Genomic DNA, 26,873 nt, shown 5'->3' with positions numbered 1-26,873 from the left:
TGTAGTGCATATCAAATAACACAGGGATCCTACTGATCAGGCAGCTAAATGCTGTCCAGCTAAACTCTCTGGGCTCTACTGACTTCTACTGGGAATGTCTCTGATAGGTAATGGTGGAACCTGGCAGAACAGCAGAATTCTCAGTGTAGAATCCTACACTCACACATCTTAATATCAAACTACCTCCTGCCCTGATTCTCGTTAGGCTATAAGACTGACTGATCAGGAGAATGAAGAGATCTTCCTAGAGAAGGCATTTGAAATACATCCTTACAGTTCTTTGGAAAACGTTACAGGGATTTGTGAATTAGTTCCGATATTAAAAGCCGTCATTTCAGCAGAGTCCTGTGACATAGCACAGTAGTTCTAGCAAAGATTCACTGGCATGGATCCAAGATCCCACTTGTAGGTATACTGTTTTCAGATCAAAGTTAAAATCTCCACACATTTTTGTGATATCTGATGTTTTGAGATATCTGCATATTGTATAGTCAAGGTTGAGAGTTTTTCTGCAATTCTCTTGAGTGCCAGAAGAGAGAGATTCTATAGCAGGCTGTTTTTCTTTTCAGTCTAGTGAAAGTGTAGAATGTGATGGCTTACTAAATATATCAGAGATATAAATACGAGGAAAGAAAAGTTATTTAAGGTAATATATGAGGAGCAATACATGACAGATATATTTCTGTCTCTGGCAGATATTACTAGTGGCTCAGATTTCATAATCTATGATAGCCCACAGATCTATCTAGTTGTGCCACTGATTATTCATAAGTGTAGGGATCTTTCATACTGTATGATCTGCATCAGTCTGTATGATCTGCAAAAATACATTTTTATGAGGTGATATTAAGAGATGTCTGTCTCTAACCTGGCTGCAGACTACAGGCTTTACAACATGGGCATCTCCGTTCTTCAAAATCTCCGAAAGTAATATATAGGTATTGAAATCAACTGTACATTTGCACAGCAGGTTAGGGCAGTTCTTAAGCTTCCCTAGTTGTTGTTGAGAACTGAATGTCTACTGTAGATATAACTAAGCTGTCTACAAAGCTTCATACTAAGCTGTCTACAAAACAAAAATAATGGAAGGTCAGAGTTAAATTTTTGTTACGTTTGAAGTGAGTGTGAAAGGGAAGACCAGGCTAATATTTTCGGCATGCTTTTTTCAGCAGCTATATTCTTTATGTATTGGACACATTAATTAATTCTCACTACTTTTGTTTTCCCAATAATTGATTAATTCCATATGTACATATAGACATAAGTGGTTCTTGATTAATTCGATGTGTACATATTGACATAAGTGGTTCACGCTATTACTGATCATCTATGTTATCGATTCATGTTACTTTATTTTTCTCCATATTTACTTCATACAGTACTTGATTCTTCATATAATTGATTCTCAGCTTAATTGAATCTTTGCACTACTGAGCAATTCCACAGTAATTGCTTTCAAGTAATTAATTACTTGTCAATGTGACCAGTTATGTCTCACCTGTCATTCTTTTCAGTCCACTTTGTATTTATTCTTTCATCTGAAAACTGTCTTTTTGTCCTCTTCTTTCTGTGGTTCCCGTTAATTCTGTATGTATGCCCTCCTCGTTACAGTACTCATGAATCAGTTCTCCATCTCTTTCCCACTTGATTGCTTATCTCCTTGAACATGTGCTTGATTTTGTATCTTGCCACTCCAGCTGTTGCCTTCAGTCTGATATTAGCTCTTTCCAGATCACCAATCATTGTATAATGGTAGAAAAAGGAATTGTCTTGGTCATTTCTTAGGGTTTCAAAGATATTCTCCTTAACCTGCATCTGCTTTTGATTTTGTTGATTGTATTAGCCTGGTGGAAAGTGTTATCCTGCATTAACTTTAAGACATTTCTAACCACTTATTTGCTAGGTTGCTGTGTGTTCCTATTTCCATCTATCACCCATACATAGTTCCCTCATTACCTCTTTCTTTCATTTAAAAGTAGCCAAAATCAAAACTCTTCCAAGTGATAAGCTACAAAGCTGATGTTAAAAACATCAGCACTGATTATAGTGGATCTGTGGTCACTCTACACCAGAATCTTATTTCCAGTGGTAGCTTGAAGTAAATAATAAGGAAAAGAATATAAGGACTGTGCAGAACAATGTTTTTGCTGCATATGGGATTGCCCTGGCTTATCACAGCATTCCTTTGTTTACAGACTTGTAGGAGATGAAGGGTAACCTCACTTTACTGATATTACATGATGAATGTTCCCTTGACCAATTGCCTTTTGATTTTTTTTTATGATACAGTTACTCTTATACCCAGAATTACAACTTGTTTATCTGAAAGAAATATTTTCTTTTAATATGGTGTTTGGATCTTTTTTTTTTTTTTTTTTTTTTCCTCATTTTTGTGTTATGATACATATCAAGCTTAATTTTTTCATTGTTTCTCTATTAAGGAGTGTTGTGAAAACTTTTTCTGGTTGTTGATAAGCAATTATATATTCAGGTTTCTTCAGAAGTTTTGGATGAGTGTTGTCAATTATGGGCATGTCTTAGTTAACATTTCTGACCATCTAAACTATGATTAAAGTTTCTGTGAGAGCTTGTATGCATTTACTCTGACTTCATAATCCAGTCTTTAAGCACTCCTCTGATGATAGTGCTTCATTCTTTTAGCTACTCTGCAAACTTCATTTGAAAATAACTTCAATATCTTCAATATCTTCATTTTCCTATGGTCTTCAGGATTTTTTATGTTTAGTATTTCATAGTAAAAGGTTCTGGTTTGTGGGGTTTTGTTCTTGTTGTTGATGTTTATTTGTTTTAGTGCATTACTATCAGAGTTTACATTTTGAACCAGGATGAGTCCTGTGCAGTCAAGATTAGTCACTAATGATCTCTAAAAATTTAGGCATTACAATCCTCCCTGATATGATACTATGTTGTCCAATAGAGAATTTTCCCATTAATGTGTGTTTTCTGTTCTTGCATACTGATGAGTGTTGTTGCAAATTCAGTCACCCTTGCTTTGTTAGATGACCAATTGAGTAGGCCTCAAATTATATTCTTCCTTTCTTAGCCAAATTGTGTTGTGGATGTGCATCCAATTAACTTTATTACTCTTCAGAAATTCTTGAGCATTCAGTAATGATTCTTCGCAGGTGCTTTTTGCAGTCAGATTTAATATAACTCACTTGGAGACATTACAAGATGCCTGCTGACTACCTTCTTTCAACTGTGCCAGACTTGTCTATTCAGTTAATACTGTCATTTAGAGCCAAGTAGTCCATTTTAGTTCTTTATCTTCTTGGTGCCTGAACAGAAACACGCTTATGTTTGATCTTGGTCCGCTCAGCTGCTCTGCTTGATTTATCCTATCTTGGATCAATAAATACATTTACATATCTATTAATTTGAAATGCTTTAGATTAAAGTTGGCCCTTTATAAAATTCATTGTTCTTCTAGTATTTGTTTAAAGATGGAAGAATGAGTAATGAGTACAGAAAGACAGAGTGTACAGCTGAGGAGTATACTTTAGTTGTGAATTGGGATGCTTTGCTTTTTCCCAGCTTAAAATTTTCTAATTTTTCTTCAGCAAACACCATAAAATAAATCTTCAAAGGATTTAATAAATTTACCAAGGGATGGAACTATCTGTATACAATTAAAACAAAGAAACAAATATTTCAGTTAGCATTGAATTTTAGGTGCACATAAATGAAGTCTAAAACTAAACAAATAAAAAAGTAATTTAAAACATTATGATTTATGCACTGAAAGTCTTTGAGTTGAGCATTGAATTCTTTGAAAAATGTGCCAGAGAAAATCTGTATTTCCAAATTGAGTTGGTTTGGTGTATTTAACATTAATGTTGGAGAAGCCCCATAGCCCACTTTTTGAAGAAGACGATGTCCATTTTATATGCTGGGTTTGAATTTCTGTGCTCTGTTCTCCAGAGGCCAGTTTTGCACTCACACGAAGTCAAGCTGATATAGCACAGTAACTCTGAGGCTAAACAAGGTACGCACCCTCAAAGTAGCGTCATCCTCAAAGTAACAGTTCAGGTTCATGGCTGAGTATGTGACAAACTTTAATTGGAAAAGTTATCTGATTTTATCACATTGTCACCATAAACACATATGTAGGATTTTTTTTCCTCTTTGTAAAGATATGATGGTCTATTCACTGAAGCTGAAGTGAATTGGGACCCAGAAGCTGTGTGTTCAAAGGCAGGATTCCCAAAGGACCATTTATAACTCATTAACTTTGTTCCGTGCCTCAGTTCTGTCTCTATAACATCAAGCTGGCATTTATACTGTGAAAAAAATCATTATGGTTTGGGACATGCATACATTTGGTGTGAATAAAGATTACTGATATCTAAGAACTATGTTTAAAACAAAGGCTATGCTGGAATGAACAAATCAAAGAAGGGTATTATAAGGAAAAATATAACCATGCACATTTTTGTTGTTGTTTGAATACCATCTAGTTCATTCCATCTTTTGTTAAACATTTGTGTTAAGATGATTTCATGAGAAATGATGATCATTTCATGAACATCATGTAATGAGAAAATCTCTTGGAATTTCAGCAAGTATCTTCCAATTATTTATTTACATGGTGATAAATGAGGCTTATTAGAGGATTATGTATATAATGAATGATAATTTATAAATATATTGTACATTGTGGTGAATTATAAAAAAGTAGTATCAAATTCATTTTGACATTTTGTTTATTAAAATCAGCTTTTAGACTGAGGACAGTATTACTCTAGGTAGACTAGAGAGTTTATATGAAGTCGATTCCAGCCTGTATCAGTTAGCATGTATATACACTGCACTCAGTGAAGTGCCATGAACCTTTGCACTGTAGTTTATTCATTGAGGTATTAAAATGTACAAGACTATGTTCTTAAAGATAATTGCTGGAATGTGTCACACAATCTGAAGATGCTTTGGTTAGTAATTCCTATCCTCCAAATATCCCTTTTGTGTATGGAGGGAGTAAAAGATATTTCTGGTCAAGTGTAACATGTTAATTGCCATTAATCAGATTGCAGAGCAGGTATATGATATTTCAGGACATGTTAACAAGGGCAAGATTAATCTAAAACCAGTTTTTTCAAATTTCAAATTAAGTTACATTGAAAGTCATTATTTGACTACTAATGTAGCCTAGGTGAAAAGTGCTTTTGTGAAAGTAAAAGTTTAAATGAATCATACATTCTGATGAACAACTGTTTAAAGTTTTGTTTGGCTAAAGCTAACTGCATAGAACCTCATCAACTGTCCTTGTATCTATAACATTTCCACCGTATATACAATTTGCTGTAACATGCACCAATTTCTTTTAAGTAAGTGATCCAAGGTCATAAAAATAAGGTCATATTTGTCAAGTTAAAGTTCAATGTAACTTTGAAGAATGATGGTTTTTTTCAGACCTGAGGAAGAGCTTTTGTGTCTGAAAGCTTGCCTCATTCTTGCCTATCTTTAGCAGTCTATAGGCATCCTGTCTCCCTCAAATACTGTGACAGTATTGTATCTTTAGACAGGATTTTTGTCTAGGTTCCTTCTGTAGCAAGGGGAACTGATGCGGTGCAGTAACTAAGCTCTCTGTTGATCCGAGAGAAAACCTAGAGAAATAATTTAAATTAGATGTTTCACTTTTGGATAGGTAAAGTAAGTAAGAAATATAGTTTCAAAGTAATGTTTATTTAGTACTAAACTTTCTTTCTACACTATTCAAGGTTAGTAGTTTTCAAGACAGCATGAGCATGCTTGTTGATTTTAGAGCACTCAAAAAATGTTTTGAGTTTTAAAATAGGAAACTCATCTCACTTCAAAATAGGAAACTCATCTCACTTTAATTGTGATGTAGCTCCACTCATTCAAACTCATAATATATGCAGTGTTTACCTGTAAGAGACATTTCACATTAAAAAAATTAAAGCTACAACCTTTATGTACACACTAGTCATCTCCAAGTACATATTTCTCTAGACAGATATTCCATTCTGGATATTCTTTTATTTTATTTTATTTTATTTTAAATATGCATTATTTATAAGGAAAAAAAAAGGAGCATGTCAATTAGGTAAATTTATATTGCCACATGCATGATAATTTTTAAATCCTACATGATCTACTGAAGTCTACTTGACTTCTGCACTGAATAAACAGAAATCTTGGGACAGTCAACAATTTTGCAAGTGCATGTTGTTTACATAATACTTTACAGAGAAGTACAATATTTTCAAGATCTGTTTGTGAATAGATTAATTAGAAAAGCAATTTATCTTCTAATTGACTGTAAGTTTGATTATTATCTTATCCACTGTTTTTTCTTTGTTCAGAGATTGTGGCTGAAGAGAATTTTGGGAATATCTCTTTAGTCAACGTAGACATAGTATTAGAAGTCCATGCACGTTGTTGTCTAAGGGACTAAACCATGTTTTCCCCACATTAAAGGTCTATATTTATTTTACTTTGAATATCAAAGTAATTTTTATTTGCTTATGTTGTGAATATTTTTGGAAGCAATACTCCTCCATTCTCACTATTTTTCTCTGAGTTATCTCAGTGATCATTGTGAATTAAAACTCATACCTCTGGAAAAGTTTAATCTTGAGTTATAGCTCCCAACATGCAGATTTATGTACTTGAAATACTGGTTAATGATAATTGTGACTATAGTCAGGTTCTTTGATGTTATGATTCAGATGAAATTCAACAATTGGCTTTATTTGGGTTTTATTTTTACTTCTTCACGAGGCATACTTTGTCCTGCTTCGCACCATGGTAATTAAATTCTACATAAATTAATCTACATAAATTACTTGAAAAACTAGTTATTGTCCTTATTTAATGTAAAGAGCACACAGTCTATTTTAAAAGTTGGATATGTTTTATCTTCTACTGAGAAGAAAGAAATGAGAAGGATCGCATTAGCTCATGCCCCTCTTTCTAGATCTGGTTTCAGAAGGAGTAACTTGCTTTTGAGATTCTAACTTTGCCTTGCTTTTGGAATGGCAGTTAGGCACACTCCCTAGACTCTGTAGATAATGAAAAGGGAAGCCTGAAAATGTGCATTTATGCAGATTGCCTAAGGAAAAATACGTAATGATTACTATCACCTTGTTTTTGGAGAGAAAGATCATTCTGACATACACAATTGCTACCCCAAGATTTCTGTTAACATAAGGATTGATTTTGCCCTTAGGCATGATTTTGAGGTCTCAGTTGTACTTCTGAAGCTTTTTGTTTTCCTTATATATAATTGTTTTGCTTCTTTCATGCTTGGCATTACTAAATATGTTTCAAAAACATAGGAATTAAAACTGAAGAGAAAAGATGCTACAAGAAGCTGTATTTCTTTGCATTTACCTCAACTGACATCATCTTTGTGGTCCTCCTCTGGACTCTCTCCAGAAGTTCTCTGTCTTTCTGGAACTGAGGAGCTCAGAACTGTACACAGTTCTGGCCTCACCAGGGCCGTAAATAGACAGTGAGGATCACCTTCCTCAACCTGCTGGCCACGTTCTTTTTAATGTACTCCAGGATACCACTGGCCTTTTGGCCACAAGGGCACACTGCTGGTTCATGGTCAACCTATTGTCCGCTGGGACACCCAGGTCTTTCTCTGCAGAGCTCCTTTCCAGCAGGTTATCTCCTAACTCATACCGATGCATGTAGATATTCCTCCCCAAGTGTAGGATTCTGCATTTGCCCTTGCTGAACCTCACCAGCTTCCTCCCTGCCCAGCTCTCCACTCTGTCCAGGCAGCACAGCCTTCTGGTGTGTTCTTCTCTCAGCTTTAGATCATAAGGAAATTTGCCAAGTGTGCGCTCTATCCCTTCATCCAGATCATTAACGAAAATGTTGAACAAGACTAGGCCCAGTATCAGTCACTGGGGATCACTGCAAGGTACCAGGCCTCCAACTAGACTATGCACTGGTGATCACAACCCTCCATGCTTTGCCAGTCAGCCAGTTCTCAATCTACCTCACTGTCCACTCATCTACCCCACACTTACTAAGTTTACCTACAAGGGTGTTATAGGAGAGGGTATCGAAATATTTTTACATCTTTGTAGGTTATTATTAGTGTGATGACATGCATTTTTAGTTGGGAAGATTCTAGAACAGGATTATTTGACTACTTGGCTTGTATTTCATTATGTCATAAAGCTTCAATTTTATTTTCCTATGATATGCATTTGTCCTTAGAAATCAGATAGCTTGGAATGATTTGGTGTGATAGCTGAAGAAAACATCTGTAATTCCTTCTGATAATCTAAGTTATTTATTTTTGAAGTTAATTTGATATTTCTGATGATAATCAACTACATAAATTCCTAGCACAAAACATATCTACTTTTGAAGAATTCTGTAGTAGCTTATTATGCATAATATGTAACTCCAGAGTAGGGGTTTTATGTTTTTTTTTAAAGAAGCTGGATATTAGTGCCATAGGTCAGCAGATAATGAGATAACTTACTCCACATCTCATGGGGAGAATTAGAAATATTAATTTTCCAGGTGTCCAATATGCTGTGTATGCAGATAAATTTAACAAATAGATAGCTGCATGTCATTTCCCAACAGTTAGTTTGGTATTGCTATGATTTATTTCTGCAAACAATAGTTGCCTGGAAACATCACAGTTACTCCCTCAGTTATGACAAGGATTGAGAGCTGGCTGATCATTCGCCTGCTTGAATAAGCCTTTTTTTGTCACAGAATGCATGCTTTCATTATCTAGAAACAAAATGTAAAATTTTTTCAAGCAAGAAATTAAAATTTACTTCTTTGTGATCAGGATTCCCAACAAGCCATCATTTTAATGTATGCTTTGCCTTAGGAGAAAAAACTGACAGGACTTCAACTTACCCTGTTGTGATGTCTTGAACAAGGCAACACTACTTGGACAACAAGACCTGTTCCAATTACAACCACAGTAACCACAACTTGATCAATTCTTACGCTGATAATAATTCACTGAAAATGATTCATCCTATCATCACTTATTCAGTGACAGACAAGAGAATGAAATAAGTCTCCTGATACAACTAACGAGCCAAAGGTCGCATTTCAGTATTGAGCTTGTTTTCACTTCTGTTCTCTGTAGTTTATGAACTTCTGACTTTGTTATTTAGCATGTGTGATATATTGATGAGTAAAGTTGTTTGTTTGTTTTTTTTTAATTTATAGCACTGGAAAAGCAAGCAATGCTAGAAACAAGCATTTCTTATATCTTATTTGCTGTGTTAGAAAACAGTTATTTAGATACAATTTATCATTTGTCTTTCCCAGAAAGGAAGACTTCTAAACGTTCAACTTTATTAAGTATGGGTAAATAAATGAGCATTTTCCTTCAAGCACAGAAAGCTGTTCCTTGTTTGAATCCTGACCGGATTCTTTTTGATATTCCAGAAGTTGAAGGTTTAATATTTAATACCAAATTTATTTATTTAAAGCTTTAAGACATTATGTGGGTTCTGTGTTAGCAGAGCAATAAAACAATGCACTTAAATAACAATACCTGGGGAAATTACACTTTGCAGAGTATGGTATTTTCAATATTTCAGCTGCATCACAACATGATTGTGATTCTCAGTACCTACTGGTATAATACACTCACTGTCATGACACTCGGCATCCCCCTGTAACCAGGAAGATACACATGCATTGAGAGTCAGCTGAAGACTACTGCTACCTTTGAAGCACTGTTCATTTACTGTATCATTTTTTTATTCTGTGTAGGTGCATGTCTACCCCTACCCATACTGGTATGGCACATACAGGAAGAGGTTTGCACTCTTTCAATTTAGTCAGGGACGAATAGTAGCTAGCTGATCTACTCTGTCGAAAAACCATTTTATTCACTGAATTGGTGCTCCTGGCTTACCTACTGACCTGATAGAGCAATTCATATGGGCCAAATACTACCCTCTGGTCCTCTGTATTGAGCTAAGTTCAGCCTTCTTTGAGCTGTTGTTAGTCACTCCCAACATCCTTCCCTGAGCTTCAGGAGCACATTATCCTTAGCCACCTCCCCTGAGTGTTCATCCATCATAGGTATTCACTGATTCATCACAGTTGCTTTAAAGTTAATATCTATCTATCATTACCATCTTATGAAGGTCTTTGCAGGAAATCTTTCCTTCAACAAATCAAGCTGTAATCTTAGAGCAGTCAATTCAGTGCACACATGAACACAACAGGGTGTAACTGCAATGGATTGCAATGATTGTTCACTACCTTACAAACTCCCTAGAGAAGCTGGTCCTAATTACCAGGGTGATTCAGTTTGAACACTGATGTGAGATGCATTGCAAATTGGACTAAAAATATATTGTGAATTGTTCTGAGTAAATATTATATTCAAGGATTATATATAATATATATATATAATGAACAATATTATATAAAACAGATAAATAACATAATAATTGAATACAAAGCCACACTGTCATTCAGAAGCCATTCTTGAATTCACATTAGTCTGCCAAAGTGTTTTGTCAGAAGGTTTTACTTCATGATTCGTGAAATTGGGCAAGGAAGTTCTCATCTTCCTTTTATCTAAAAGCACAGGAAACGTAAGATACAGAATTGTCTTTCACACAGAGGACTCAAATACAGAAGTATATTTTGACTAAAAACATCTGTGTGAAGTAATGTGGGTTAATCTAGGTTTTCATCTTAATTTCATCATACTTTTGCTTGATAGTAAGGAAGTACCATTTCAGACTTTTTTTTTATGGCATGCTTGCATATTTTTTTGGAGTATAATTTGGAAAAGATTTTTTTTTTATATCCCAAGTAAATGATAGTAGCATACAGACAACATTTGAACGTGAATGTTCAACGACTGCCAATATTCACCAGTAAGATAAAATGTATCCCTTCCAGACTACTCAACAGAATGATGAATAGATATTCTTTATTCTTAATAGTCTATATCTTACATATATCTTATCTATCTGTATCGTATCTTACCTATATCCAAGTCTATATCTTCTCATATCCTTAATATCTTACTTTAGCATTGACAAGCATGCTACTTCCTCTTTTTTTTTTTTTTTTTTTTAATAGTACCTAAATCTTTCATTTTACTTACATTCCTTTGCTTTGGTAAGTAGCAACAGGATTACATTACAACTGTATTACATTTCTTATGTAATACAAGATTGTATGTCTGTATCATATCTGTTCAGGAAATGTGTTCTCCAATCTGAGAATTTAAAAAAATACATTGCAGGTGGAAGGAATGAATCCTGAATTGGGATGAAGAGCCAATTTTTGAGTTCTTGTTTTAAATTTTGAAAGTCAAATTTACTTTGAAAGAAGAAAAGAAAGTTATTGGAGAAAAAAGAAAAGAGAATGTTACATATAGTGTTCCTGAAATAGAATTCTTAATGCATGGAAGTTTTCTAAAATATGGGAAAATCCATCAGTTTATCAAAGTGCCAATTCATTTGGCAGTCCCATAACATGCTTTCACTTGTTATATTAAATATTATTCTAATACGTGGATCAAGTATTTATTATATTCCATTGGATATTCATGACTGAACCTGTAATATTCTAGTTCTTTATCAAGTACCCATTGATCGACACTTTAAAAAATATTTTTTTATCTAAGCCACAGACTAATACCAGATGTTTTAATATGCTGAAAATCTCATAAATCCATATGAACCTCTCACAGACTCGAGAAAAGAAAAATACAAGAAAATTATATTAAAAGTTCCTATAAGTGATTATTTTGAATATCTGAATGAACTAAGAATGCTTTCTGAAAAAAAGTTATGATTTCATGTTTATAATTATTTATAATCTGTGAGCCACATATTTATATGATATATTCTAAGACATCCAAAGTTCTGTACTCTCTACCAGATGGTAACAGTATAGCAAAATAATTTTATATTTTTAATCCTACATTAATGGTATAATGTTAGTTAAATAAATTTTTATACTGAAATCAAATATCTTCTGTTCTACTAACTAAGCTGTGGTCCTTTTTTGGTTGATTAAGTATGAATAAGTACTCTTTTATTCCTTAAAAAAAATAGGAATCATTTACAGCTTTGGACAGTTTGTGATCCAGTGAGAATTGAAGAGGCTGTCCGTAACTATCTAGGGATCCATTTACACATCCTACTCTGTCCTTCAGTAGAGATGTGGGGATCACTGCCTCTGTAATGTCCTGCTTCTGGATGGTAGCATCCATGGAGCAGCCACTGTATCAGTCCCCCCAGCATATGTGGAATGAACCTTGTGGCTCTTGATCATCAACTATTTCTGCAGCGTGGTTCATGAGGTCAGGATATTTCATACTATATAAACAGTATTGCTTCTGGTTCCAGTTTTAAAATAATGATTTCTTGCATAATTATTCTCTGATGCTCTAGTTTTTAATTGTGTGCTTACATAGAAAAAAAAAATTGATGGAAATCTCAAAATTATCAAAAGACTTTTCTTTTTATATTATTTTGTGACAAAGTACTTTTAGTACCATTCATTTAGTGAACTGAATATGGAGCTAGACTGATCTACTTCCTTTGCATACCACTCAAAAATATTCAGCCTCTATTATTTTGGAAGTTAGCATTGTGTTTTTCACCTTGCACTTGTTTTAGTGTAAGTGCTTATGTTTCTCACAAGAGCGCAAAGTGGTGCAGCATTCCTGCAACAATTAGGGCTAGCCTTTATGAGTAAGACCAAGTGATACTGAGTGTTAGTGCTTAGGCCTGCATCAGTACCATTAGTGGAGAATAGGAAGCTAATGCCCCTCCTTGGTTTGATGAGCTTTCTAGCTGAGTTGTACGCAGAAAGCTTTCTAAATCCAGAAAGATCTGTTTCAGTGTTTAACCTTTCTCATAATACAGACTCCTGAGATTTTCCTGTTCAGGCAGAACTCTTCCTCCAAAGCTGCAACATAAATAGTGACATATTACATTGGACCTACCTTCTTTTAATGGCATCTCCGAAGTAGTAAGGTGGAGAGCAATGTTATTGTCTGTTGAAGTATTATGCAAGCATTATATTATTGTTATTATTATCATCATTAGCCATTAAATCAGTTGATCTCTAGGTTCATGGTTTATTTAGGCAGTAAAAAGACCCAGAATTTCTTTACTATATTTTTCATGTTATCTTTTACGTGTTAGTCAGCAGTTATCTTGTGAGTGTTTTCTGGATGCAGGCCTCAGGCTTCTGAAGTCTCCTGGACATTCTTGCTTTTTCAAGCAAAGATTTGCCACTTTGCTAAATCAGTATGTTTGCTCTTTTTTTACAAGGCATACATTTCTACTTGAGTCCTAACTATTTTTGAGATGAAAGGGTTTAACATTATTTCATGGATAAGCCAGAGCACCACTACTGAAGATTTAAGATATCCCAAATCCACCAGTTTCCTAGATTTAGCTCCAGGCTCCTATAACTTCCTGTGAAAATCAGAAACCTTTATAATTTTAGAAATTCTTCCTACCTCTCACTAAGAAGTGAGGCTTAGGAGTGAAAAGCACATAAAAATGCTAGCTTCAGAAAGGTAAAGTTCCCTTTTTAATCTAATTTAATACACTTTAGGTTTCTCTGCTTATTGTAAGTAATATCCTCAGAGAAGTAATTTATCATGGCAATGAAACTGCTTCACTAACATAGTATAACTGTTTAATTGCTGCTGCTGTTTCAATTACATTAATCACAGGAAAGAAAAAAAAAAAGCCAGATAACTCTATTTTGGCAAATTTAAAGAAGTAACCCTCCGATTAAAGTGACTTATGTTAATTACCTAGAAATCATGAGATGTGCTAGGTCTTCTGGATTTTTTTTTTTCAAGAAAGGAAATAAGGCTTTCATCTACTTGACAATAAATATTTGCAATTTTGCAATTACCACCATATGTGGTACCATAAACAAACAATGGCTCGAAGTATTTTGCATGTAATTTTGTTGCAGATGAAAATTCTTTTCTCCACTATGAGAAATATTATTTCTCATTTACAAAAATTCCCAAAGCTAAATAGTGTGGTTTGATATTTGACATTATTTTCTTTTTTACAACTCATTTTGGTTTCCCTTTTCTATCTGCTCCTCTCTCGCTCTGATTTCACTTTCCTAAAAACTGGTTACTTAATTACAAAGCTCGTGTAAATAATCATGGAATCATAAAAAGGTTTGGTTTGAAAGATAATTCAGTTCCAGTTTCTTACTGTGGACAGAGTTGCCACCCACTAGTTCACGTTGCCCAAAGCCACATCCAGGCTGGCCTTTACCAGGGATGGGGCATGTCCAGCTTCTTTGGACAACTTGTTCCAATGCCTCGCATTGTATGTATATGTATCCAACACTCTCATTCTATCTTCCAACACGTCCATGTCTAAATAAGAGTGGAAGGGAACAGATCAGAACTTTGCTAATTTCCACTATATCTGAAAACACCACAGAGTTTGTAATGTCAATACACAGCAAAGGAACACTATATGTTAAAATCCTTCAATTTTATTTCTAGAAACTTCATTTACTATCTAGTCGATTCAGTATTTCTGATCTGCTGGTGTCATATTTCCACCATCTGCTTTTATGAAATTATGAAAGTATCACTGGCTGCCACTGAGTGGCCCTTTGCTGTGCAGTCAATCACAGACCAGAATAAAATTGCATAATAGACCATAATTTCCTGCCTGATCATAAGCTGAGCCTTATGTGCTAGGAGATTTCCTTAGAGCTAATTGACAAATGCACTGGCACAAGAAGTGATTGGTTGCAGCTGTGAGCCTGTTTGTATCAGAAAGAAAGGAAATCTTGAGAAGTGTTGTTTATGAAATTGAAATGGATCTTCTTATAAGAATATTCATAGTTAGAATGAAAAAAACTGCTTTCAGCAAAAAGGGCTGCCTGTTATTTTAGACCTCAAAATGGGTTTATAAATGAGCAAATCCCATGGAAGACTCAAAGAGCTCTTCTAGCATAATTTCTCCTGACAAAAGGAACAGTCCAAAAGCATAACTTAATATTGACTTACAATCTTTTCTTTTAGAGAGCTAAAAAACTTGATCAGTACCAAGTGAATCATAACACTTGGTCTATTTTTACAATTAAGATATATTCTCTTGTTTTAAGTTGCATTTTCTTCGGATACCTCAGTAATGATGGTGCATTTGTGTCTTCCACTTATGGAAATAAGGCGTACAAACAAGATTTTTGCAAAAGAACATGCAGTACTGTGGTACACAGATATATCTTAGTAGCACTGTTACCTGTTGTCAAAGGTTAGATGATGCTGCACCTACTGCCTCCCACTGCTTTTCCAGTGTAAGGCAGAATATACAACATCTACAGAAAATCACATGTAATCAAATGTAGATTTATTTTTTTCTTTGTTCAAAAATTTTAACTTCATATATTATTAATGAAAACTGTGAGTTTCCATTTATTTGGGGAAAATTTTATCTAAGAAAAAAGAAAGTGATAACTTAAAAATTGTTTTAAATAAGCTTTCACTTCAGTAAAGAAAAAGTGATTCATACCATCTTTGTAACTCAGCTGTTTTTTTGCATTTAATTTATGAAGATGTCAAAAGTATTTTAGATCATTTTCTTTAATGCTCATGAAATGAAACACACAAAACTTTTGGCTTCAGTGCATTACATTTGCTAATGTAAATGTGCTTTTCCTGGAAAGTTACGGCTTAAACTAGGTTTAGTGGTTTAATGATCCTTGTATGGCAGAGAACATACCTTTAAGTTGTGTTACAACGTAGCTCTACATGATCTTCACTATTTGGTGTGCATATCTGTAATATATATGCACAGAAAATAGACTTTAGCTGTGCTTAGAGTTGAATTAAAAACAAACAAACAAACAAACTACGGAAACCCCACAACCAACCATGAAGCAAAGTCTTGTGCAGTATCTGCAATGTTTTTTATTCCGCTGTACTCAGCTGATGTTCTATATGCATCACAATTTATTACTCTGAGGACTCCTACTGTATTTAGACATTTCTTATGATTTGGAGTTTTTCTTATTTGTAACAGTATGTGATTCCCGTGTCCAGTAAGCATTTTTTTGTTCACTGACTACTGGAATTCCAATTTACATCCTACTCAGCAAGTTCATATCTGCTTCTCAGTGAAGGATTTTACTCTGTACAAAAATTATAAAATTCAGAATTGGAGATTCTATACATATGTATATATATTAAATGTACATATGTATCTCTGCACGCACCAGTTTGATACATTTAATATTACGAAGTGATTATAAATTACAGTACAGAGTGTATTTTGAATAGGTACAATAAAGGTCTTTGTTCAGCTAATATGCTGAGTTCATACAATTTTGATGCAATGCTGGGGTATTTGAAATGTGTTTCTTTTTTCTAGCAAACCAGCAGTTTTACAGTAGGAATGACAGACTATTTTTGGCAGTCAATTCAGGTCATATGTTTATGCCTGACAATAGTGGTTGCCGTGTATTTTCTTGTGGCAGGGACTTAGAAGTATTTAATGTAAGATTATTTACTTGTGAGGTAGATAGCAAAAGTAGGTGTTAAAAAAGAGAGGAAGAGCTCTGAAAAACTCAGAAAGAAGAAAATTATCTTTGCAATGTGGCAAATCCTCAAGCCGTTTTGTTTTTTTTCTTCCTCTGTAAGTCAGAAGAAAAATGGGATGTGCATTTCTATCATATAATTTGAAATTTCTTAGAAAACCCATTGATTTATACATCTCAACATAAAGGGTTAATTCTAATTGTCATGACAGCAAATATCTAAGACAGTTTTGCTAAAGCTAGATTACTTGCTTGGGATTTTTATCTGACAATTAGGGGTATAGTTTTGAGAATTAGAGAATTTGACTTAAACCTGTCAGACTAAAAGGACCATTAGGGTGAATTTCAAGCTACTAAAAAGTGATGTACATTTTGTAATAAAACACGTTTTTCAAATGCTAAAAGACAGGGACATATTAAAATGACTTAAAAGCCATCATTGCATTCAGCATTCTGCCAACTATGAAGTCTCAGCAAACTGCAGGGAGCTTTGAATTTAAGCTGCAGCCATTGTGCTCCATTCGTACCAAGGAGGCAGGCAGTAGCATGAGAAGGTAAGAAGCCAAGTGCTGTAGAGGCACACAACAATGCAGTGTCCATACCCAGCACTTGGGCTTTGTAAGAGCTCTGGTGCTTGGCTGTACAGCAGAATGGTAGCTAAGGGCTGCTAGCCACAGTCAGTCCTGCTTCACAGAAGCACTATCAGCCCAGGAGACAGCCTAGCATCTTCAGGTGGATCTTTAGCTGACCAGATACCATTTTGCTGAGCTGTCTGCCAAATCCACTGCATTTCACCCTCTTCCCAACAGTTCACACGCCAAGAGTTTTGGAAATGACGCCAAAAAAATTTCAGATGAGAACAGAAGCTGACAACAAAGCCAGGCTGAACGTAACAGCTACAGCCTTAGCAATCAAAAGGTACCATTCTTTGCACCAAGGCCTTAGATTGCTCAGCTGTGCCAGGAGGAGCAAGGGTACGCTCCTTATGCAAACATAGCCCTGCCCACATCCAGCTGGTCCCAATTACATCTTGATCAAGAAACACCTCCCACCTGTATCTCTTGCACCTTGGTGGTTTAGAACTTGAGGCACCTCCGCTGGATCTGCTATGACTTAAGAGTTTTTGTCTTTCTTTTATTATTTTGTGACTTATCCTAGGAGTAGCCAGAGTGGGGCTGCTGCATGGGGGTAATGCAGTGGAGAGCTTCAAGTGGAGGTGAGTGAGGCTGAGCATGTTGTGAGTGGCAGCCGAGGGATCCACGAGGGCAGGGTACCAGGTCAGGTCCTATCAGTCTGTCAGTTTGTCTGTCTGAAAGCTGAGGTGGAATTAGCAATGACTTGGTCTGAGCAAGGGCACTGCTACTGTTTCTGGGGTACAGGCTGACAGCTCAAGGGGGTGGGAGTGGGGGCTTGAACACGGTCAGTATAAGGAAGGGAGAAGTTGGGGTTAGCTGTGCACCCAGGGCCCAGATAAGTATTTCCTTGAGCTGTTCTGTAGAGTAATCGTGCTTGTAGGTCTGTTATTGCTGTTGTAGCAATTTTGAAGTCAGGAGGAAGAAGGGGAGCAGGAATATGCCTATGGTTTGAAAACAAAGAAGATTAGGTCACCACTTAAAGGTGAGGCTCTGTTAACGAGTGGAGCACATTTATCTGCTGTAAAGGTGACTATTTTTCTTTGAAACAGGTTATTTGGGTAGGTGCTTGAGGAAGACAGACTACAGAATGCACTCTTGAAATGGAATGCTTTGTGATTGATCTATGATGTAATTTGGGCCTCTTCTAAAACAAATTTTAAAGTGATTGTGATGGTACTGGAATACAAAAAGAAAAGGAGTAAAATCCAAGAAAACTAAATATAAAAAAACTAAGAAATTCCAATGCTAGACCTGTAAAAACTGGAGGGATTAACCCTCTTTAGCAGAGGACTAGAGGGAATGGCCTAAAGTTGTGCTATGGAGGTTCAGATTGGGTATTAAGAGAAACTTACTCTCTTTGAAATAGTGATCGGGCTCTGAAATGTGGTACTCAGGGAGGTGGTGGAGTTACCATTCCTGGACGTGTTCAAGAAATTTTTAGTACATGGTTTAACGTTGACATGGTTTAATGGGAAAATATTGATGGAAGAAGGGAAGCCAAATTAAATGATCTTGGAGGTCTTTTCTAACACTGGTGATTCTGTAGTTCTCTTATTTTTTCCCTTCTCTGGTGAAGCTGGCTTCGTTCCCTTTTTCCAGTAGTACAGGTGGCAGTATCACATATAATTGGATTAACTGTGGCTGGTGCTGCAACAAGTTTTATTTCCTTGAGGTTTTTGCCTGGTTTTATTTGTAGTAGCTCTTGGAAGTCTGTATTTTTGTTTAATTTCTACATGTAGCTGGATACGTATGCTTTCTTCTGGATTTCTGGTCTTTTTTTATATGTGGAACTAATCGTTTCTATCAGTTCTAATTGTAATATGGATAAAAATTTTACAGATATGTACAACAGCTGCAATTTAAATGTTGGTAATCCTCTGTCCTCTACTGGGGAGAAAAAAAAAAAAAAAAAAACCAACCCAAAACTTATGCTTAGGAAACTTCTTTCTTAGTCAAGTATAACAGCTGTCACCTTTAGCATGTGCTCCTGTTAGTGAATCTTTAGCTGTCAGGTTCTGCTTCTAGTATCTAACAGAATGTAGAGGCATTAAGAAAAATGTGTTAAATTTCTTGGGGAGCTGCAAATGAGAATAAATATCAAGAATGGAATCTCACTCTTGTGTTCCTCACCTTGCAGTCCCTTTTACAGTCTTAAAATGATTGCAGAAGTTTTATAAGCCCTACTTAGGTTTCTCTGACCCCCTTGCAAATGCCATTGAACTCACTCCTTCTTTGCAAAAACATAGGCCTATTCTTCCACAGGGCAGGCAATTTAAAAGCAGCAGGAGTATATGCTACATTTTTTAACGTAATACTTCTATTGGAGCAGAAAGCTGTAACGTAAGAAAGCTGTAGCTGGAAATATGTACAGTTTGAATACTCTTACACATTCACAAGCACATTAAAGAACAGTGTGTGTGTATTTAAAATAAACACGAATGTGGCTCAGTTCTGTATCAAGGAAGTTCATGGCTGCTTTGTGCTGACACAAGCAGCCACTGAATCAGGACAAAAATAGCTAGGCAAATAGTGTTTTTGAGAGACTTTTAAAGGAAGTGCCAGCATAATTGCAGTGCTCGGTTAGTTAGCTATGCATTCCTTGAACTTAAAAAGAGTTTGGATGTAGTAGAACTGAGTGAATCATTCACAGGAAATAATTTACTGGACAAATTTAGCTTGTCTTTTGGATTAAGAGGCATGCTTCATAGAACAAAATTAGGTTACTGTGAGAATTGCTGAATTTAAACTTTTACACAGTGAAATACAGGAAAGTAACTACATGTGCACAAGTAGTTCTGGCAAAAAGAAGTGTGGTAGGTGGGTTCCTGTCTGGGTTTGGATTACTTGGTAGTGGGAAAGAGGTAGAGAATAGATAATACTTAATCTGTTTGCTTCCTAGATTTCACTCAGTACTGCTTTCTCAACCATAGAATCACCAAGGTTGGAAAAGACCTAAAAGATCATCCAGTCCAACCGTTCACCTATTCCCAGTAGCTCCCACTAAACCATGTCCCTCAACACAACATCCAGCCTTTCCTTGAACACCCCCAGGCTCGGTGACTCCACCACCTCCCTGGGCAGTCCATTCCAGTGAGCATTTCTGTGAGCATTGTGTCTGTAAATGCAAATCCATGACACCTGCAGGAGGGTTGTCACACTATTTCAGAGTCTTTTTCATACAACATATTATTGTCTGCAACAGTGACCATAACCAGAGGCCTCAAAAAAGAGGATGCAGAAAGCTGATATTCTCACATCTCATGAATATTCCCCTAAAAGTGGGGAAGGGAGGCTTTTTCTGGTATCTGTTTATTTTACTGGCCTTGCAGTGGTACATTCCTCTTTGGCTTAGCATGTAACTTGAAGATGTAGGCCTCTAAGCTGAAAACCTATGTGCAAACTATTTTGTACTGGCATATGTTACACTCTTCAGTAAAGAATTTCCTGAGCTGCCTATGCTATATACCAATTTCTCCCACTGAGTAGTCTACGCTATGCATTTTGCATTTACCACTTCTCTGGCATGAGATGAGGAAATATCTTGTTTTGTCTGATTTGAATCTAGCTCCTACCAGCTCAGCTTTATGCCCTCTAAATCTTACAGCAGAAGTGAATGCCCAGTCCCCGTTCATCCCTTCCATGCTATTCGTGATTTTGTACAAAACTGATAGCAGGTACAAATACAGTAATTATGAATACTCCCATATGGCTCTGTCATAAATGGCTGTCTGAATAAAGGCCAATCATGATTTTTATCTAAAATGGATATGAAACAAATCAAGTATAAAAATTTGAGTTACTAATCAAGGAACACTTTTAAACTCTTTATCATATTCATTTAGTGCTAACTAGAATTAAAGATGCTTCTGTGAGACACTTTATCCTTTGCTAAGGAGAGAAATAACCTCACTAAGGATGAGGTTTTATAGACACTGTTTATGTTTGATTACTGTGTTGCTATCTGTGTGTGACTACATCATAAAATCATTTGTAAGGTGAAGGTAATTTACAAATTATCAGAGGCAACCAAAATAGCCTAGCTAAATGAGTTGCTCCTTACTACTTGTTTATGCTCTTTTTGCTGTGAAGCTGGCTTACATTGCTGCATTTTACTTTACAATTGCAATGATAAAGGAGTCCTAATGCAGCCAGGTATCATGGTTCAGCAATGACTTAATTCACGAAGTCATGGTTAACTTTGTTGTATGTACATCTGTCAGTCTGCAACTGCTAGACCTGGTGCAAAACATACAGCAGGGCATTTTGCTAGGAAAATATGCTTGTATTAGAATTGTGAGATGAATGCTCTGCTTTCTTGTATGTGTTGGAAGGGGGGGGAGACTGTTCCTCTTAGTGATGAATGAAAACATGCATGGGGAAAGGGTTTGGGTTGTGATCTGGCAATTCTGCTGTAGCATGCAATAAGTGTGTTGAATGTATCTGTCCTTGGAAGGAGAGTAGTACTTTAAAACTCATTTAAATTCTCCATCACTTTTTTGCTATTTTATCATGTCCTTCCCTCTTACCAGCATGTTTCGTTTGCAGAGCTAAGACATTGATTTTCACAAGACTAAGAAAAAGAGCATTATTTGCTAGATAGGACTAATTCCTTGGAAGTGCACATAGATGCTAGGTGTGCATGAGAGTGTATCTGTTTATATATGTATATATATGCATGTGGATAGTCCCATCTTAGCAGATAAATGAATTATGTTCCCAATTGTTTTAACTACATATTCTGCTGTCAATATAATGTTACTCATAGTTGAGCATTTTGAGCGTTCCAGGGAATGTGGGAAGTGTTCAACAGTTGGAACTACATTTGTCTTCTATTTTGCCCTTTACTTTTCAAACTGCAATCAAAATAAAATTCAAAATCCACTCACTTTTCTGAAAAATCCAAATATAATTGCGCATTTCAGTTATTTCCAGAATGTCTTTATATAGAAATCAAACCCAGTAACAAGATGTACTGCAAGAGACTGTGTAACACATTGCAGGGCATATGTACTGCACTCCTCCTGACACAGCATTATGCAATCCTATCCTGTATTTTAGTAAATTTAGAGAATACTTTCAAGTGCAAAACTCAAAATGTTGCGTAAAATACCTATATATTGGTATATGCCCTTAATGATTATCCAGAAACAGAAAAATCTATATTAAAGATGTGAAATTGCAAGTATTTACCACGTTCATTGCTCAGCAAAAAATTGGCATCATTCTCAACTCCATTCACATGCTCTTAGAGCATTTGCCTCCTTTACAGTAGTCAGGTAGACTTTGTGTTTGGACAATCACTGATCCTGTTGTCAGTTTAAAAATAGTTTTCCTCAAACTGTATGAGCACTTTTGAATTCATGCTTCTGTCAGTCATAAAAAATTCAAAGGAGTACATCTTCAGTTAAAACATTGCGGTGTGAATGGAAAATCTTTAACAGGGATGTTTATCGCAGTCAATACCTAAACAGTTCGGATGTCAGGTATCCAGTGGCAAATTGATACAAATGATTTTTATTGTTTTATATTACTTTTTCCTAATCCCTCTGCTTTCTGCCAGTGAAGCTATTTATTGGCTGAATCAGCCCACTGGGGTTGAGTGTACTGTTCATGCAGCTTCAGTGACTGTATGGAGGTGTCAAGCTTTTCCTGTTGCGTAGTTCTTGTAGTCGTTCCCCTGGTCGTGGGCTCAATGAGCACATTCAGCACCCTTGTGAAAAACAACTCTGCCAGCTGAATGGCTGTAAGCTCGTGAGTTTATTTGCCAGGTTTCTCAGGATATATAAACCACTCTCTGCAGCTCTAAAAATGATATGGCGAGTGTGGTAGTGATTTCCTGCACTGAAGGAACATGTCGGCAGGAATTATGTACTGCAGATGTTTTAGTGAACTCTGAAAAGACCACAGTGTAATACAAGACTTCCAAACATTTCTGCTAGCGTGTGATTTTTCTCTCCATCATTATCTTCCATAGAATTATATCTGTGGGGAACCAATTCATGTGACCGTGATCTACTGTGTAGCAGTAAATTGTTTTTCCTAATATTATTTAATATATCTTAGCTTTAAAACTCAATTTTCTGTATCTATGTGTTACATGCAGCAGGGAAGAGCACAAAGGGCACAGAAAGTGTACGTGCCCTGTGTCTGCTAAGGTTAGTTGTGGATCAAAAATCTGTTCCACAAATTATTGATTGCTTGGACTGCTGCCTGGATGTGGGTCCCTTTTGGTTCTGATCGTTCTCTTCAATCTATAGCATTGCTGGGGGAAGCACATGGCTTTTGTTTATTGGTCACTAACTATTCTGTGATGGGAAATCCCATACGGTTCCTCTTTTCCAAATGATACACAGCAGTATTAGTAGCTTTTCTCTTAAAATAGTCAGTGCTCTCTGAAATTGACAAATAAGCCTCTCGTAGTCACTCTAGTACAGATAGGCAGTGAGAAATGTTTGCTTTAAAAGGTGTCTTCTCTTTTTCAGTGTTTGTCAGGTTCAACTCCAGCCATGGCTTCCCGGTGGAGCTTGGGTTGGATGCCAGCATCCTCCAGCTGAAGGAGGCAGTTGCGCAGCGACAGGGAGTTCCAGCTGACCAGCTGCGGGTGATTTTTGCAGGGAGAGAGCTCAGCAACGACTTAACGCTGCAGGTAAGCCTCTGTGGTAGCATTGCTCCTGGACTGCTGCCAGCTCTGCTGCTTCTGCCTCTAATGCTGCCAATCTGACATTCATTCCTGAGATCTAATAGAATAAATAGTGCCTGGGGATTCCTTGAACTTTACTCCACACTGCTTCATTAATTCTGACCTTCTTAATTATGCATTAAAACAGCAAGCAGGAAGGATAGGGAAAGAGAGAGAATCTGAGAGAGAGAGTACGAGAGAGAGCTGTGCCTAGTGAATAAATGTTTACTGACTACAGAAGCAAGCCATGCACAATTTCTGTATCTGTTCAATTTTTATTATACTTATTCCATTTGAATCTTAATGAAGAAGGATGTGAATAAATTGCTTGAGATCAGGTTGCACGGTCAGCACATTCTGTAGAATTTGTAACCCAATTGTGACCCCTGGAGGATAGCTACAGGGCTGCTGCTGCTGTTGTGAATGCTGCCGCATGCCACACGCAAGTGAACGCAGTGCTGAAGTGATGGTTCTAGTTCTAAAAAGCCCACGGGAGTGTGCTCCAAACCACCAAGCCCATAAATGTGCGAAGCTAAGAGCAACAAGGAATGTGGAAGAATGGCTATAAGTGGGTATCTGAATTTCAGCTCCTCAAGGTTAGGTAGCTGTTCAGTTCAATAGGTGCAGAATTGTTCATCTGTGATGAGCTGTAGTAAGCATGGAAATTTGGGTTCAATTTTCTCTTCCTTGTTCTCTTTGCTACTCTTCTCAGCACTGCCACAGTTGCTTTATCAATGTTTTTTTATTTATTCTGTGAGTGGTGAATGTGAATTTCAGACTACGTTCAGTAAGGAGTTAGCATAAGATCGCACATCTAAGACATTTAGGAACATAGGGAAACCTAAAGGCCTTTGAATAGAGTGGACTTGAATTTACTGACTTAATGAAACTGCTATCCTTCTGCAGTTGTATCAAAAATAACAGACTATCTCTACTACTGCAGGTGATTATATGAAAGGTTCCTCACAGGCAAAATCAATTCTTATTAATTGGCAGTCATGTTTCAGAAGTATTTCTGCAATTAAAATGGATGCTAAGTCTGGGTACAGAAGGTCACTACTGTGTTAATGACCCGTCCTGTTTCTCTGTGGTTAAGATACTTAATATTTTGCAAAAGGTGTTAGGGTGTTTGAGGGGGGGGAAAAAAAAAAAGAAATATGAATTGTTGTCAGTCTGCAATGCATAACCTGTAGATAGTGTTCATGCATGTATTCGTAGTGTAAACTGCAGTATGTTTCACTTATATTTTTGTTTATTTTTTCACCTATAAGAATAAAAAACAAATTGTAGAAGTTGTCAGATGCCAGTTCCTAGATCCAAGTGTCTGTGTTATTTTGTCCTAAGTTTCTGAACCACCTACTGTTTCCTGAGCAGCTGTAGATATTGGTGCTACTGCTTTTTTTGTCACAGACATAAAAATCAAGTTTTTCACTTTTAAACAAATTTTCTGTCATTTCCAACATACAGTGCTTTGCCATGCAAATTAAAACATGCTTTCTGGATAGATGAGCCTGCTGACTATTTGCTTAATTTATTTAATAGGAATAACAGAATTATCATGTGTTGCCAAGACTTATTTATAAACCGGATCTATGTTCATTGCTGTGACTTTCTGTTTCTAAAGCAGGATGTAAAATAGTGGTTTCAGGTGACATAATCCATACTTGTGTATTTAGGTGCCTTACATAATCCAGTGATTAATATCAACATCAGCACATCAACATTTTTATTCTTGGTATTTAATTATTTTAGTTGTTTTTATCTATTCATTGTAGATATTGTCAACACAAGAAGAATGGTAGATGGTTTGATATATCTGAGTTTTCCTAGAGAAGGCAATTTGGGGCTTTTTGCAGAAGCAGCTAAGTGCTGGTAAAACTTGTGTGCTTGTGAAATACTAATTGCTGGTATTTATGTTGCAGCTGTAATTTCAGAGTTAACATCACATATGAGAAAATTAATAGCAGTTGTTTTCTAGACCTAATGATTTGCAAGCAGGTTAAGAAAACTCAACATACACTTGTACACAGCTAAATCTTTTAAGTTATTTTATGGTAGCTTAGAATTTCTAATTAGACCATTTTTTCCTTTCATGTTTTATAAATTACTTTTGCGCTTACTTACCCAGGATACTATGGGAAAATTTAGAGGTTTGGCATGAGAACTACTACTAGATGATAAGATCATAGAGGACAAGAGAAAAGCTGGGATAATCATAGGAGTGTGGGGCAGGGATATAAGAAATATTCCAGGGTAACAAAGTTTACTGGTTTCACAGCTTGCAGAACTGCTAGATTTGGCTTGACAGCTACTGTGGGATCTCAGGCAGGTGATACAGAACACAACTGAAAATGTGAAAGCTACATTTGTTTTCCTGTTTGGAGAGAGTGGAAAAATCTTTCATGGTAGCTGAATGCTGTAGAAGAGAAATGAAGGCTGACTGGACAAATATTAGAGAGAAATAAGTATAAGGAAGAAAATGCCAACTTAAGATCTTGATATAAATGAAAAATTTGATAACAACAATAGTACAAAATATCTAGGAATGATAGAAGTGAAATGTGTGAAGACATTTAATTTGGTAGCACAGATTGGTGTTTTGTCCTTGAAAAAAGAGAAAGATTAGACAATGATTCAACTGTACACAAGGGAGATCAGTATCTTTGCTAGTGACAAAGGGGCAAGTAGTGAAATTAGAGCTGTGCTAAGAAAAGATTGGTAATGACTGGGTGAAGAATGAGACTTGCGAAATTTGGATCTCATAAGAAGGAATTAGAGCAATAAGCTGCTTCATAAAAGCACAGCAAATGGTGTCACTTTAAGAGTGCTAAATATTCTGAAGAATGATGAAGAGCTCCCTGCTGATTACAGTTCACTTTGGAATGAATAGAAGTAATTAATTAATATATACTCAAAGTAGGAATTGTTTCAGAAGGCTATTATGGGTATACGAGAACACTGGTAAGAGTTTTTATGTCAATCATAAGGGCAAAAGAAGAACTCAATCA

General features: G+C 36.1%; 1 protein-coding gene across 1 annotated transcript in view; it reads left to right on the top strand.

Moving 5' to 3' along the window:
- PRKN (parkin RBR E3 ubiquitin protein ligase) overlaps positions 1-26,873 on the top strand; it is a 678,907-nt gene that overhangs the window by 102,326 nt on the left and 549,708 nt on the right. Inside the window, exon 2 of the mRNA XM_042894398.1 lies at positions 23,669-23,832. Within this exon, the coding sequence (XP_042750332.1) occupies positions 23,669-23,832 (164 nt within the window). The remainder of the gene's footprint in view (positions 1-23,668; positions 23,833-26,873) is intronic.

This window comes from Lagopus leucura, unplaced genomic scaffold, assembly GCF_019238085.1.
Source record: "Lagopus leucura isolate 7727_CA_CO unplaced genomic scaffold, USGS_WTPT01 Super-Scaffold_73, whole genome shotgun sequence".
In the NCBI taxonomy this organism is placed as follows: Eukaryota; Metazoa; Chordata; class Aves; order Galliformes; family Phasianidae; genus Lagopus; species Lagopus leucura.
This window is presented reverse-complemented; position numbering and strand designations above follow the sequence as displayed.